The following is a 17,039-nucleotide window of genomic DNA, read 5'->3' as shown; positions in this document are numbered from 1 at the left end:
TCACATATAGAGGTATTTCATGACAGGTGCTGTTAATACAGGAGTTGCTACTACCTGGGACATATCTATGCTTACTATTTAAGCTGCTTCTGCCCCATGCCATTTTACTCCAAACTGATTTAAATTCCATCTATATTGAGACATTTTGACAAAACTTGTATGGTATACATACCACACTTCCAGTCATAACAAAAAGCTGTAAAAATCTTTTCCCATCCTACTGCTTTACAATATCTTTTAAAATTACTGTAGAAGTACAATGTTGTAGAAGCACAGTGGCTTATAAATAGAAGATCAATATTATATGTTAATTGTAAAATACTGTAACTTTACATTAAATATATGTAAAAATAGATTGGCTAAAATGCAAAGTTAGCTATTTGAAACTAGAAGTTTGGAATTAATTATCCCAGCATTAGCCAAATATAACTCTGCAATCCATTTTTTTAAAAAGCAAATACTTATCACACAGAGAGTATCTGTTTCAGATCTGTATAATAAAAACCATATATTTATTTATGCAATTTTAAATGAATGGGGATGAATTTTTATCTAACAAAAGAAAATATGTAATTCCTTCAGCAATTTTACTTCTCAATGGAGTTTGATCATCCAAAATTTCAGTTACAAGAACTCAAAACACCACACAGGAACAGCTTATATCCTGCAATGATACCCTTAACACCATTAAAAAAAAACCTACCTCTCTCTTCGAAAGCACAAATGCCAATTCCAATCTAAACAACTGGCTGACAGTGCAACCAACCAGTAATAAAGATAACAACTGAATTATTAATAATGAATTAATTATTAATTGAATGCCAGGAGATAGTAGAATAAAAGACAAAAAATGGTGTTCATAAATTAGCTAAAAATCAAAATTGAAAGATTATGGCATAAGCTGCTTATGGTGGTCACACTGTTATAGGCACACGAAGTGCCATACTAAAAAAACTTGGATGGCACTTTGAAAATCTGCTGATTAAAATGTCCAAAGGCCACACTGCTTGGATCCACACATATAGTATGTTGATAGATTACAATATCTTAGGTTTTGGCAAAAAACTTGATGAGTATGAAGGCCAAATCCAACTAAAGAATTAGCAGATATTATTTCATAATGTTGTGTACATAGAATAACTGAAGTAGAACCATTGTGACAAAATAAAACAGACAGAGCTCCAATAGTAATCAATGCCTTGGGGAAAATATAAAACAACTGGAGCATTATTTCAAAACCATTGACATTGATGAAATCTCCATCAATTGTAAAAGGCAGCTTCACTTACATTAAAACAGTTTATATCATGAAACAATATCCTTAATATTATTTAATATTTAATTAGTATTTAATAACAGCATCTGGCAAATCCTTGGGAAGGACTTAACAGGTTTACAAAAAAAACCAAATTCAGTTTCAACATCTGAACAAACAAAACAATAATAATATTGCTTACCATCAGCAATTGCTTTTCCTTTGAGCTTCTTAATGCCCCCAGGAACAGGTTTGCCATCAATGAAAAACTCAAGAGTGCCATTATTGAGCATAATCAGAAGGTGAACCCAAATATTTTCCTCCAAGTATTTCATAATTGTGATTTTAGCTATATATGTCTTATTAGACTGCAATGGCATGTAATAGAATTCTATAGAAAGATGGGATTCGTTTGTGCCTATTTTTACTCCATAATATAGTAATCCATTACTATTGTCCTTTGTTATTATAAATCCATCGTTGTTGGCACTAGGAAGTACCCATGCTGAAAATGTGAAGACACTAATTATACTGTTTTTACTAACATGGACCTCTGCCTCAATTATCCCATATGAATCTTCTTCACCACTAAAATATAAAGCATCTGTTCCAGTGTGATGCCGTCGCATGTGAGGCTTTGACTTTACTGAATCTGTAAATTTTCCAAGCAACAAGAGGTCAATCATTGGAGGTAATCCTTCTCTGAAGTTGCTAGATAATATTTCCCAGCCAATCCTGACAGTTCCAAAAGTTCCCTGATGCCTCCATACTGTAAAACTGGTAATGCAGGAAGTGTCATCCTCAGACTGAATGTCTTCTGCTACCTCTCTGTCTTGGCTCTGAGGATCTAAGATGAACACTCCATAGGGATCATCATTAATTGGGATCATCACAGTCACAGAAAGGTTGGTTTCTGATAACTGGCCACCAGGACTCCCACCTAAAAGAAAGACAAGAAATTATTTTTATAACTCATACACACAATCTTATCAGCTTTTTTATTTATCTGCTTATTTAATAAGTGCTACTGATATATGCCCCTTCTTTTTCCCATTGTTATCTTTACAGTATCTTTAGAGGTAAGCAAGTCTAAAGACCAGCTAGCTGGACAAAGACCACCCAGTGAACAATATGATTAAATAGGGAGTTGCTACATATGAAACTTTTTCTGGCCGCAGTCCCTTATTAATATTGTGACTGTATGACTCTGGTACATTATGCCCAACCACTCCATGCTAGCCAAAAAGTAATCCAGAAAAAGGATTCCTCAGTTTGAGCTTCCACTTACAAAACCATGTTCTCTGAGGCTCCTTTTCAGCAACATATCAAAAAGCCAATCCAAATGGGTCTTCAAGATGAAGATTGCAAATAAAACTGAAGCAACCACACCAGAAAGTATGTTCTGAAGCTCATGATGTATCTTTTCTTATGTAATATGTGTTTAATGTATTTTTACCACATACATGTTTTTAAACCACATGCAATCATAGCAGGAAGTGGCACATTAAATAGATTGTCAAATATGTAAATATACCTGAAGCATTCACAAGTTTTAAGGTATAAAATTCATTGAATTCTGGAATTTTATCAGGAATAGCATGAAGAGTTATAGACTGTGACTGTTCACCCTCTGTGAACCATACAGTTCCAGATACTTCATAGAATTCTTGTCCTGAATCTAAAGCAGAATTATTGCCAAATAGCTGCCAGGCCAAAGAAACATTGCCAAAGTAGCCTCTGTGCCTCATGATCCTGTATGGTAGAACAAAGAAAAGTATTTTCAGACTTACATTTTTCAATTCTCTACATGATCTCAATATATTTTTAGAGGGCAATAAAGACTACTATGAACATATGTAATATTCCCAGTGTTAAAGGACCTCTTCAATGGGATGCAAATTGGGAATATACATTTATCTCCTTTGAGTTTTCACAAAGACAGGAGCTCAGTGTGAAGATTTAATGAAACAAAAAAGTGTCATTAAAAACTGTGGCTGTGATCCAAAGAGTTACTTTAGGTGTGCCCAAAAGGCAGTCTATGATCATGGAGAATTTTCTTTTTTGTTTCCTTAAGCAAAAGGCTCCTTACTATTACCAACAAACCAGAGCATCACTGTTGTCTGAAATACACAGTAGTTGGGACATGAAAATAGCTGGATGGGTTTATTTATTTATTTTATTTATTTATTTATTTAGTAAATTTATAGGCCGCCCAATCCCGAAGGACTCCCTTTGGGATTGGTATCCCTTCCCAGGTAATGCTACACAAGGTTATGATATAGTATCTGAGCAATATATAGACTATTTTGAAATAATTATTTTGAAATCTTTTGGGGATATACTGAAATATTTGATTTTTTTACATTACCATCTCATTGTTTTCATAATCTTAAACAGCTGGGACTTGGAATATTTATGTGGATTATAAGGAATTATGTTTTACAACAGGAATTTGTACATCATCATCTAATGGAATCTTTCTAACTATAAACATTCTGTTTGTTTTTTAAAGTCAACTGGTAAAGTAGTATGTGTTATTAATCATAAATAATAGAATACACACAAAATCAAGCAAGATGTTTCGAAGAACTTTTGTTGGTTGCTTCTTTCTCCCAGCAACCCTACAGATAATCTTGGACATAATCTAACTTAGTGTTTCTCCAACTTGCCAATTTTAAGATGTCTGGATCCCTGCTGCTTGTGCACCTTTTTCTTCCACACTTTTCCCTTCCACATAACTTTCTATTAATGTGCTTTGATACAGCACTTTGGGAACATCCAACTTCTTTTGCAATTACCTTTTGAGACTTTCCCTCCTTACGGAGGGTCTCAATGATGGTTTTCTGCACAACTGTCAGGTCAGCAGTCTTTTCCATGATTGTGATTCCTACTGAACCAGACTGAGAGACCATTTAAAGGCTCAGGAACCCTTTTCAGGTGTTATGGCTTAATTAGCTGATTAGAGTGGGACACTTTGAGCCTAGAATATTGCACCTTTTCACAATATTCTAATTTTCTGAGATTGTGGATTTGGGGTTTTCATGAGCTGTAAGCCATAATCATCATGATTATGACAAATCACGGCTTGAACTATCTTGCTTTGTATGTAATGAGTCTATCTCATATATTAGTTTCACCTTTTAAGTTGCATTATTGAAATAAATGAACTTTTGCACGATAGTCTAATTTTTCGAGTTTCACCTGTATAAAATTAGTACAAGAAATACATAAAGTTTTGTGTCTTTAACAATATTTCTCACTATGCTTATCTTTCACTGAACAATCATTGTTCGTTGCTTTTGGGATTTTATTCAAATCTAAAGGATGACATGAAAAATCTCCAAGTAGGACTTTTCAGATTTAGCTATGTAAACTCTCAAAGAAGTTTCAGAATAAAGGAATCCCAACACAATAATAATAGCAACAATAGTAATTACTAATGCAATCAAGTTCACAGTTGAAAAAATCATCAAATAAAGAAAAATGCAGATTGTGCAAAGAAGCAGAAGAAACAGTCAGCTCATGCAAGAAGATTGCACAAACTAATTATAATCAATGACACTGTCAGCAACATTATTCACTACAATAATTATTCATCTGTAAAAATTATCACGAGCCGGTAATGAAGAATTGGTGGGGACACAGAGTTCAAAAAGCCATTGAAAATGAGCAGGTTAAAATATTATGGAAATTCCAAATACAAACTGATAAGATTCTTGGCTTGTAACGTATCAGATTTAACTATGGTTGAAAACATGTGGATAATTGATATGACAATACAGGAGATAATACAGTAGAAGACTAAAACTTGGATAAATCACATAGTACCAAGATCTGAAAGCTGAAAATGTATTTTCTTCTTTGTTTGTTTGTTTATATATGTTATATTTCTGAACCAGTCAAATCCCTTGAAGCGGGAGTGCTACCAGCACCTTGGCGGCACTTTGAAAATCTGCATATTGACAACATTTGTACCTGTCAATTACCAAAGGCACTCTCCTTCAATCTGCATTATACTATACCAATACATTATGACATCCTAAGTTCTTGGAAAGAACTCAGTGCATTGGATGGCCAACCTCAGTTAAAGAACTGGCAGCTGTGATTTCACATTTTTGTGCTTATCATAATAATAATATCTGAAAGCACCTTATTCTTAAGACAGCAGAAAAACAAATGTCAGAGGGAAAAAACTATTGTTAAATTGTTTTATCAACATCAACATAAAATGGAGCTTGCTCAGGAGCTGAAATACACCAGGTAAATGAGATGAAGAGTGGGAAGAAAAAGAAACAGGTAAGGAAAGTGGAGAGGAATAGGAGAGAGGGCACGGAGGGGGGAAAGAGGAGGAGGAGAGAGGAAGGGGAAGTAGAGTAGGGAAGGATGACAGGGGGAGGAAAGTAGGTGGGGAGGGGGAAGAGAGATAGGGAGAAGAAAGTGATGGATAAGGACAAATATAGTGTATGGAGAACAGAAGAGCTAATAATTGTGTTTCGGAAGTTGATGGTAAGATAAGTTGATGTAGACATTTGGTAATACAAAACGATGTTGGCTATGTAATAGTATACATGTGATTATATGTTATGAAAATGAAAAAAATAAAAAAAATCTACTTAAAAAATTGCTATATTTTTGCACAGATTTAGTATGTAATAATTCAAGATGTGTCATGATTCCCATACTGATTTTGTTCATTACATTTTGTGTCATAATTTCTTGCATCCTAATTTTTAAATATTCTTTTCTATGTTTTACCAAGTGATCTCCCTTCGTCAGCAAATTAATTAAATATCATTTGATAATGAAATTGATTCCTCATCAATTTAATAGCTTCCCATTATGCTATTATAAAAAAATTACAATTTGGGTGCAACATTTGGAGGAGATTTGGAACCCACACCATAGTTTTTATGGGATCCAGAAGCTGTAGGCTGTGCAATCTTGTCATTCAAAGAAAAATAGCAAAAAGTTATATCCATATCTACTTCCAAAAATGGGTAATGGTTGCAAAGTTTCCAGCTACAGTTGCATTTTTAATTTTTCCTTGTGAATGTTTAAAACTCTTCATTTAGTTAAATGTGGACATGGAAATTGTTTATGACACTATTTGCATGCTGTAAAAACTATCATAAAAAATAAGTCACACCGAAAAATATTTCAAAGTATTATTCAAGATACTTAGTGAAATTGGCAAAGGATATTTAATTGAAAGTTACTTACAAAAAGTCATTGGTTTTGCCTTCTTCCACTGCTTTGCCTATAGACTCAAGTAAAAAAATGCCATTTGGATCATCATTTGCTTCAATTATAACTGTTGCCATTCTAGGTTTGTAAACAACTGTGTCTCCTTAAAAAAAAAACCACAATGATTTTGTTGATAGATAGACAAACAGATAGAATTGTAACTCGAGAAAACATATTTCCACAACTATTCCAAATACAGGTTCAAAAGTCAATCTTCTCCTTTGACTACGAAAAAAAGTGATTATGACTTCTCTAACATTTGCATCTTTGGTTCTTCAAGTACATAGCACTAGACCCGAACACATTTTAGGACATCCAAGATAGCAAAGAAATAGTTTATAATACTGTATAATATGTATAATCTTTCTGCTCCCTGCAAAACTCATAGAGATATTATCCAAATAGGTTCTAAAAGCAAAAGGCATGAAAATAGAAAACAAGACAATACTATACAATGTATTTTATACTTTAGTCACAGTGGTGAACAAGCTATATTATAAAGTACCCTAAACATATGCTTCAGATATAACAGAATAACAGAGTTGGAAGGGACTTTAGAGGTCTTCTAGTCTAACTCCCTGCTCAGGAAGGAAACGCTACACCATTTCAAACAAATGGTTGTCCAATCACTTCTTTAAAACTTCCAGTGTTGAAGCATTCACAACTTCTGGAGGGAAGTTGTTCCACTAATTGTTCTAATTGTCAGGAAATTTCTTCTTAGTTTTAGGTTGCTTCCACTAAGTATCTTGATTAGTTTCCATCCATTGCTTCTTGTCCTGCCTTCAGGTCCTTTGGAGAATGACAACTATAGTATACAGGCTTTAAAAATACTACACTTTGGTGTGAAGAATGTCAAAAGGTAATGCCCAACTATCCTTAACTGCCTATAATATCAATCAGGGGGCAGAAAACAATCTAAAGAAACAGCAGTCGGTTAGTTTATATAGATTGAATAATAATTTGAACCTGTAGAATTGAAGAGAATTATGTAAAAATCCTCATCTGATTCAGGAATATCATCATCATGGATAAACATAGTTATAGTCTGTTCTTTTATTCCAGTATCAAACAAAACCATTCCATTTTTTTCACGAAACATGAAATCTTCAGCACTGGCATTTCCATCAATAGTGGCATATAAAACAGATACAACATCGGCACCAGAGTCATTTCTTACAACTACAAATTCTGCAATGCCACCTTCGTGAACCCTCTGAATAACAGGATCTGAAATATAGTTAAGTCATTAACTGTAAAAGCATGCAAAAATTGTTTTTCAAAAACATATATTAAATAATTGTTATATGAATTTCAGTGCCTAGCTTCTGATATCACATTAAAACATAGATTATGTCAATCATAGTTAAAAAAATTCTAGCTTGCTCATTTGATTTTGTAACCCATATAACATCTAACCCCAAATTGATGATTGTTGATCTTTACAATGTTGCAGAACCATACCTTCTAATCATTCTTATCATTGGCCATGTTATTTGAGGTGGATAGAAATTGTAAGATGGGTAGTCTGAAGGAATGATTAAAGGCACTGAGAAATTGACATGAAGCCAGCTCTGTGACTTTGGGCCAGTCTCACTCTCTCCCCCCCCTACTCGAATTTGCTGTGTCTGCTGTGTTTTTAAATTGTCTGTATTGTCTGATTGTTTTGTCTTACTTTTTTGTAATTGTTCCCCTTCCCTTGGCTTTTGTTCAGCCGCCCTGAGTCCCTTCGGGGAATAGGGTGGCCTACAAATTGAATAAATTCCAATTCCAATTCCAATTCTCAGCCCTAGGAAGGAGACAATGGCAAACCAGTTCCAAAAATCTTGCCCAGAAAACTGCAGGGATTCATTCAGATAGTCATCAGGAATCAATAATAAACTCAGGGGCACACACATGAAAAAAAAATGTAAATCATAATATCTAAAAGTCACAGATATTCACTCCTACTATCAAGGCAAAACCAATTTTTTAAAGTGAAAGGTAAGAGACAAATTAGGCTTTAATTATTTTACTAAGGACTTGTTATATAAACCATGATTGATGCACCTAACCATAGGTCTGTGGAACATAATGTTCAGCATAACTCATACAGTTCTAAATGTTCACTCTTGGGTCCAGAGCTTCCTATAATAGTACTATTCTTGCATTTAAACATAAGCTAGTAGAATGGAACTAACCTGCAAAGTAAATTGGACAATCGTTTTTGGTGATCTGCAATGTTGCTGTGGTTATATTTCCTAAGCTAGCACCGCCTGTAGTATTGAGAAGACTAATTATGAATACTTCCATTTCTTCAGGTATCTTGAGGAAAAAACCCACAAAAGTTATGTATTAATAGTATTAAATTAACCTCAAGGTGCCAATCATTAATTGAATACTTGCCTAGTAATAGTAATGAAATTTAAATCTTATGATTGATAAAACATTTTATATAGATATTAGACATAATTTAAATCTGGTCCAACGCATACATTGTTTCTATTATTCCATTACAGTGTTTTCAGCTAATCAGCTAAAAGGAATGTTTCAACTGAGCCCTCATTCAAGAATGCAGGTATACCTTTTTTGACCTTTCATGTTTAAGTTTGGAAAATATTCAGTACTTTATTGTTAGTCCTCTTGGAATTATAATAATTATCTTTGTGTGTTATAAATTTATTTGCCCCTCTTCCACAAATAACAATTATTGTAAAAGAATACCTCATCAGGGACTGAATAAATTGTGATATCTTTTGAAAATTCTTCATTTCCAAAAAAAATTGTTCCTCGATCTGGAAAAATATCTTTTGTAGAAATGGAGTCTGTTGCCCAGGATACACTCACACTCCCAAAGGTTCCTTGGTTTCTTATTATTTTAAAAACAGCTTTGAAACACAAGCATACAGATATCTCCATCAGATAACATCCAAGACAGGTAAGAAAAACTTGATACAAAACTAATGTGAGGTTTGATTTTTAATGTTATAATATCACATAGATAATTTTATATTAGAAACAGTGAACAAATTCCAAATTACTGTTCTGTCTACAAAATGAACATTAAATAGTACTTTAGATGTTAGTGTTGTACAACCGAATAATGAGTTTAATAGTTTAAATGCTATGACTATGATTTGTTAGCCACGTGATTGGGTTCACATATAATGCAAAGCATAAATCTAGGTATTACCAGTAGGGCACAGTGATTGGATTCATACCGTACATAATACAGAAAGGAAAAAAAAAAGTATAATACAGTACGTAAAAATAGTTTGTGCTGATTGGGAATCCCAAGGTCTAGTTGGAGAAATAGCAATTCAAATCAAATCCCATGACTGAGTCCAGATATCTGTAATCCTGATTCAGTTGCAAATATTAAATCCATAAAGTTAAATTATGATAATTAAAGTTGTGCCACAATGACTCTTGTAATATTAGTGTCTCAGGTAGAAGATCGAAACAATGAACTTTGGTAAATAAATAGTAGAAAGGCTAACAGGTTTTTTTTACTTATTAAAAGTATACTCATATATTTTCTCATTTACGAAAATATTTTATATGAAGAAAACAATGAGAATTACCAGCATAGAAGTCTTCACCTTTACTTTCATTTATTGTTACTATCATCACATTGTCAACAAACTGAATAATTCCATGTGGATCATTGTTCTTCAGAATTGTGATGTTGACTCTTGTAGCATTTCCCAGCTTACTTGGCACGTCACCATGGCTACTGAGGAGCACTGAATAAAATTCATCTAACTAGAACAGGGAAACTGAATCAGAACAATAGGGACAGAACTAGCAACATAGTAATGAATAGATATTTGAATGAGTGCCACAAACTAACTACTTTTTTTTTAAAGGCAGCATTCACATATTGTTCAATCCAGTTCAAAATGGTTAATGATTCATTCACATTTCTTTTCTGCCACAGTACAATCCTAGTGCAATTTCAGTGATACCAAGTTACATTTTGGAAGAGATAAAGCATCCATAATGGTGAACATTAGAAAAATACTGTGATGGATCAATTAGTAAGATATATCCTGTTTTTGTATGCTGTATTATAGGGTTGAAATTCAGCAGGTTCTGACAGGTTCTGGAGACCTGGTAGCAAAATTTTGAGTAGTTTGGAGAACCGGCAAATTCCACCTCTGGCTGGCCCCAGAGTGGGGTGGGAATGGAGATTTTGCAATATCCGTTCCCTAGGAATGGAGATTTTGCAGGATCCTTCCCCCTGCCACGCCCACCAAGCCACAACCACAGAACTGGTAGTAAAATTTGAATTTCACCACTGCTGTATAATCTAGATAATACTACTACTACACCTTTGATTTTAAGTGTCTTGAATTTTCAATATAATGGACAAAATCTGTCTATATCCTTCTACACATGCCTAAAATCCTATTCATCATTTTACTCATACTATGCTGCAAATATACAGTACATAAAATACACAGGAATTTTTTTTCGTCATTTTATGCCTGTGTAAAATTTTATTTTAATTTAATGGACATTCTGTTTTAATGGATAATGCTGATTTTAATTCTGCATAGAATGTTGACAAAATAAAATTCTATGCAATATTTATGCTTCCATAGATTTAATTTTTATTTATATCTTGCCTTTATTTTTGTATAAATAACTAAGATGGCAAACATGCCTAATACTTCTTTCTCCTCCTATTTTCTCACAATAATACTGTTGGGCTATGAAAGAGTGACTGGTCCAAGGTCACCCAACTGGCTTTCATGTCCAAGGAAGGATGAATGCAGAGTCTCCTGATTTCTAGCTAGGTGAATTCCTACTGGTATTTTCTGGATGCAAGTCCATGAACATTTAACTGAAGAAAGACTAGCAGAACAAAGGTGAATGTACTTCAAAATGCACTTAGCTTTAAAATCGGTAAACATTACTTTTCTCTTAAGTCATAGAAAATAACTTTAAGATGTTGGGATTGGAAATGTCTACTTAACTCTACAGGTAGGTCATAATTTCCAGACACTGGAAAAGAAACCTAACAACAAAACCTGTTTGGTTTACGGTAGAGATATATAACTGAATATCATCATTGCTTCTGTATCAACATATGACATTGTCCAGCAGTTTTATGTAGAGTGGGGGGAGAATAGAGTCCTGCAGGGTACCTCTAACACAGAAATCTAGAATCTGAATAGACTAGATTTCTTTCTTCCACCAAAACCAACTTGAAATTGTATTTACAAACATTGCAGTATCCTGCAATCACTTGATTGCTATTTGTATGCTTTGTAAATTGGCCTGAGACAAGCAGAGATAATAGAGAGGATAGAAGTACATTTTTAAATCATGCTCACAAATGAGTTGATTCTATTAACAGCCAAGGGGAAATGAGGTTATAAGTCTTTCATATTGACATGTTTCAGTAAAAAATATATCACTTAGCAAAGGAGTTGCTTTGTGATTACTGAGTGAGGACTAGCCGTGTAGCATTTCAAATTGCTCAACTCCAATAGATTCAAACCTTCTTAGCTAAGAACATGTAAGTCATCTCTTTTGGACATGCCTAGCTGGAATCAAAGTTAGAATGAGTCAGAATGATGAAAAAATGTTCTGGCATTTATGGACACAGAGAGGCCACAAAGCACTACTCAAGTCCATAGCTACCCTTTAATTCAGGCACTGGTGAGGGCCTCAGTTAAGCCATGGATCAGATCCCAGCTCAGAATCAATCATGAGCTCTCTCTGAAACCCAATAAGATCCATTAAACAGTATTGGTTATTATTAGTCTAAAAGAGACATCAATAATTTCCCCTTCCTCTTTTTACCTCTGGAATCTCATCCATCCTTGTTAGCAAAGTAATTTTAATTTCTCTTTCTCCAGGTTTAAACTCCAGGACTCCTGTATTTCCATAGAACTCATTGCTGTCTCTTGGCTCTATAGTGTAGAGTAGAAATTGCTCCATAAGTGCTCCTCTGGAACGGACAATCTGGAGTTCGACAGATTCTCCTTCCTGTAAAATAAAATGATTATTTTTTAAAAAAATTGAATGCAAAAGGTCAGTATTGATATAGGATATGCCTCTCTTCAAATTCAAATATGAATATTTACCTTTATCCTATAGGGACCTCTGGAAGATGAAGCAAACTCAAACACTCCTCCAGGGTCATCATTTTCTGGAATGATCAGTTGGCGACTAGTATATCCAGATTTCAGAATTTGATTTTCCACATTCACACTGAAGAAAAAAATTGAACGCATGTGGAATATGCAGATTGGTTGCAATTAAATCGACCAAAGCCTATGGTAAAGATACATTCTTGGACAAAAATAAAGGACAAATCTGAAAAATCCAAAAGAGGTTCATAAGAAATTTAAGTATATATACCTAAATTATGAACCTCTTTTGGATTTTTCAGATTTGTCCTTTATTTTTATATATATTCAGATTTGTCCTTTATATATATATAATTTTTATATATATTCAGATTTGTCATATATATATATATAAAGGGAGACTAGTATATATCTATTTCAAGCTATTTAGCTCTCATCAGCTAGCCATACCCTTACTGGGAATCGAACCTGAGCTGTATTACATATCAGGCAGTTGTATTAGCCACCAACCAAAAACTATTCTTATTTTTAAAAATCTAAAATCAAATAGTATGTGTACATTTAGTTTTAAAAATTCAGTTCACAAATGTGAAAGACTGTGCACTAAATGGCACCTTTTGTATAGTAAAAGTTAAATTACCAAAATAAAGGACAAAAGTGAGGTTTTGAAAAATAAATAAATCGAAAGAAGAACTTTCTAAAGTGACTGATTATCCTTTATTATATGGTCACTGTAATTATAAAGCATTGGGGGTTCTGTACTTCACTACCTCCAAATTATATTTTTGCCCTCTCCCATCTCCCTCAAAAAAGGCTTATCCTGAACTGGCTTCATTCAGGAAGTAGATAAAACTTGCTCTACCAAAGGTATGCTAACATTGCCTAAGCAAAAAAAAAAAAATCTCTTTTACACTGACAGTGTAGTTTGTCAGAAAACAGTCTACTAATACTGAGAGTAACCAAATAAAATATTTCTCAGTATTCAATATCACATATAGAATCCACTCTGAGGATTATTTGGATCTTGGAAAACAGATCACATATTACATAGCAAAACAGAGGAATTCATGTGTGCAACACATTAAAAAAAAGGTGAAGCTTTAGGCACGCAATTACAGCTGCCATCTTGACTTGTTCTTAATATGTGGACACTCCAGAGAGGAAAAAATTATTTAATCAATGACTGCTTCCAGGTTAGTAAAGCCGCCTGGCAAATAGAACTGAGTTTAATTGTTTCACCGCCAGAACTTTTGTGTACAAGTATTTAATTTAAATCTTGTTAAATATTACTTCAGGTTCCTAATTATATGCCAGATTGTATAAAAAAGTACAACCTACATTTCACAGTAGTCTATTTTGAAAGCCTGTTGTATTAATGTGTGCAGGCTCCTTTGCTAAGTTTGCAACCTGTACACTTTTGTCCAAGGACGAGTCATACTGAATGCAGCCATTTTGCTTCTAAATAAACAGCAGTCATTGAATTGTGCTGTGCATGATTCAAATGCTGCAATGAAAATGTATAATTTGATTAAAGGCTTTTGTAAATAACCTTTTTATATACCCGGTTCCTACAGCTCAGTGAAAAGAGATTTGTCACACAGGTTTTTCAAGCCATCTACTGTACTGGACTATCTTCAAACATCAAGCCATGCATTCATAACCATTATTGTTGTTTTTGTTGGAATCCCTCCTCCCCCTCAAAAAATGTTTTCAATCCACCAAGACATGTTACCAAGGGGCACTAAATAGCATGCTTTCCCTGAGAAGGCTTGCAAGGCAGAAAGAAAAACCAAAGGAGATTCCTGTCCAGACAAACCACTTCCGAAACAAAAAAGCTAGTTCACTGAAAACAAAGACACAGCTTGCGGCACTTACCCAAAGTACACGACAAACCTTTCTGTCTCTACCCTGTCAATGCAGAGAGAAAGAAATGGGGGACAGAAATAAAACCACTGTTGGCCAAGTTCTTTGTATGAGAGTTCTTTAGATGGTGGAAATCAAATGAAAGATTATAATACAGCACTTTTCAGAGGCCTACTGTTTATTTATGGGAATCCTTGTTCCAGCAATGGTAGTAAGAGGTTCAGGAATTTGCACTTGTAATTCAGATGACCCTGTGACCAATTGTGATGTCAAGGACTCTTTAAGCCCTTCATTACAGCATTGCTCAAAGAGTTAGTTGCTGGCTGCCCTAGTACAGTGTTCAGGCACAGAAGCCCAGCAGTTGAGTCCATTTTTATTCAGGACTACTTGTAAGTACTCAGTGCTTTGGATCAGACTAAAAAAGTCTGTTTTGTGGGTAAGTGTATTGCCTCCAGCACCTGTCAATCTACTAAACAGTCCTACTGATTGTGCAAGATAATGAAGGACAGAGGTTGCTTTTGTCTAACCTTGTACTGATGGGTGTATGTGGATGTGCTAATTAATAATAAGAATGATACAAATGAGAAAAACATTTTCCCAAGCTTATAAGAATTTCATCTAAAAACAAAAAGTTGGAACTGAACAAAGAATGAGGTTTTTTTCCTAAAAGAAAATCTGAAATGAAATAAAACTTTTAATCCTACCCCTAATATTGTAAGACAACAGTTCCTTTGATTAATTATAAATTTCTGTCTCTATTTCTGTGATTTGTTATATCTGTACATGTAGAAGGTCAGAATTCTTTCCTAGAAATGTGAGTTCCCACTACATTAGGAGAACTTTTAGAAATACAACAGTTGAGAAAACAGAAAATTAAGGATTCATCTGGGAGGGAGATAGATGAGGAAGCATTTTAGAAATATCTATGTAGATGACATAATCATTGCACATTCACAGTACAGAAGCAAGAACATAAAGATAATAACTGCATACAACAAATATAGTCTTGGATATTTAGATTCTAGGTAAAAGCAAAGCAATGTTTACATTTACATCTTACTTACCTCTTATGAAATTAACTTATGCTATAAGATATCAAGCTAAAAGCTATACTATACTTGAGCTAAAAGCTTAATGACTTGTATCTTTAGTTAACAGTCACTATCGATTTCATTTCTGCTATAAATTTAGTAACCCAATAATTAACTTTATTCTGATGATATTAGACTGCAACAGTCTGTTTTTCAAATTACAGCATATAATTAAATGAATAAATTTTCAAGATTATCCTAGAATCAGGAATGAGTGAGAAGGAAATCTGACTGAAACTTTGCTTTGTTACCATTTCAACTAAACAAGTTCAAAGCAGATGATGGATACTTTATAAACAAATTAGACATAAAGTAACAGAAAAGAGCAACAATCTTTAATTTCAGTCAAAGACCAGCATAAAATTATATGTTGCTACAAGGTTAGCTAAATGATAAAATACAGTTCCTAAAGTATAATAAAATAATTAGGTAATATTAAGTTAATGTATATATCTATAAATTATTAAACTATATATGTTCAGTTTAAGTGTGAAGTAAAAGAAAGGTTAATCAGATAAAATGCTTAAATTTATTCTGCAGAAATAATGGATAGTGGTGTCCTTGTCTCTCTTTAGTTCTATCCCTGCTTGCTTCAGTTCTCAGTTTTTCTAAAAAATGAATCCCACTGTGCTTTCTGCAGTGAATGCAAGGTTAGTATGCCTAAAATTACAGTTTAAATACATGCCATCTATTATATTATGGTTGTCTTATATAAGCTTTTATATTACTGCATCAGGAGAAAGCATGATGTTAATTTGTTTTTTAAAAAATTATCAACGGCTACCTGTCTAATGATAATGTTAGAGTCTCATTCATTTCAGGTATATCATCAGCTTGAATAGTAATGTTGATTGCTGTGTCACTTTGTCCAGATAAAAACAGAACTGAACCAGAAAAAGGCCATATGTCATCAACAGTCACAGCTTTTGAATTGAGGCCTGTAGGTGTTAGGCTCCAGAATACAGTGGCTTGTCCATCTGTCCCATCTCGATGCAAAGGAATGGAGCTCTAGAACAAATATCAAACTTGTAATTTTGCATATCTTGGGATGTGTGCAAAACTTGATTTTCCAAGCTATAAGCAATCTAACATTTTACAACATAGTTCTGAAACTGAGGACATACTGTATATACACATTTGTCCTCAGTATGTTTGTTTATTTATCCTGCAACTTTTTATGAATAAAAAATAAAAATCATTGATAACGGAGTTCTTTAAACACTGTTAGCTTGATGATCACCATGAAATTATACGACAAAAAGGTTAAGTGGTGCTTGATTTTAGATTTTAGAAGTGAGAAAGTAATTTTTATTTTATCTACAAAACTCACAATTTTAAATGCTCACAAGACTTTTCATAATCAAGAACAAATGAATTATAAACTTCAGTTTAAAACTATGATTCAGACTTGCTAAAATAATCATTCATTTCAGGACTATGATTACATTAGAAATATTTCAGATATGTATTACAAAACTTTCCTGCATTAAGGTATAATGCTATTTT

The 17,039-nt window shown here is 33.6% G+C and overlaps 1 protein-coding gene across 1 annotated transcript in view; it reads right to left on the bottom strand.

Moving 5' to 3' along the window:
• Positions 1-17,039, bottom strand: part of ADGRV1 (adhesion G protein-coupled receptor V1) — a 232,189-nt gene that overhangs the window by 198,582 nt on the left and 16,568 nt on the right. The window contains exons 10-19 of the mRNA XM_087715712.1: positions 16,318-16,541; positions 12,574-12,700; positions 12,290-12,475; positions 10,060-10,240; positions 9,200-9,363; positions 8,677-8,800; positions 7,466-7,726; positions 6,476-6,602; positions 2,790-3,007; positions 1,458-2,195 (exon numbers count right to left, since the gene is read on the bottom strand). Of these exons, the coding sequence (XP_087571838.1) occupies positions 1,458-2,195; positions 2,790-3,007; positions 6,476-6,602; positions 7,466-7,726; positions 8,677-8,800; positions 9,200-9,363; positions 10,060-10,240; positions 12,290-12,475; positions 12,574-12,700; positions 16,318-16,541 (2,350 nt within the window). The remainder of the gene's footprint in view (positions 1-1,457; positions 2,196-2,789; positions 3,008-6,475; positions 6,603-7,465; positions 7,727-8,676; positions 8,801-9,199; positions 9,364-10,059; positions 10,241-12,289; positions 12,476-12,573; positions 12,701-16,317; positions 16,542-17,039) is intronic.

The sequence above is a fragment of the Thamnophis sirtalis genome, unplaced genomic scaffold (assembly GCF_051295495.1).
Source record: "Thamnophis sirtalis isolate CommonGarterSnake01/CBP01778 unplaced genomic scaffold, rThaSir2_p1.2 scaffold_5, whole genome shotgun sequence".
Classification (NCBI taxonomy): Eukaryota; Metazoa; Chordata; class Lepidosauria; order Squamata; family Natricidae; genus Thamnophis; species Thamnophis sirtalis.
Note: the sequence above shows the minus strand (reverse complement) of the source record. Positions and strands in the feature narration are given on the sequence as shown.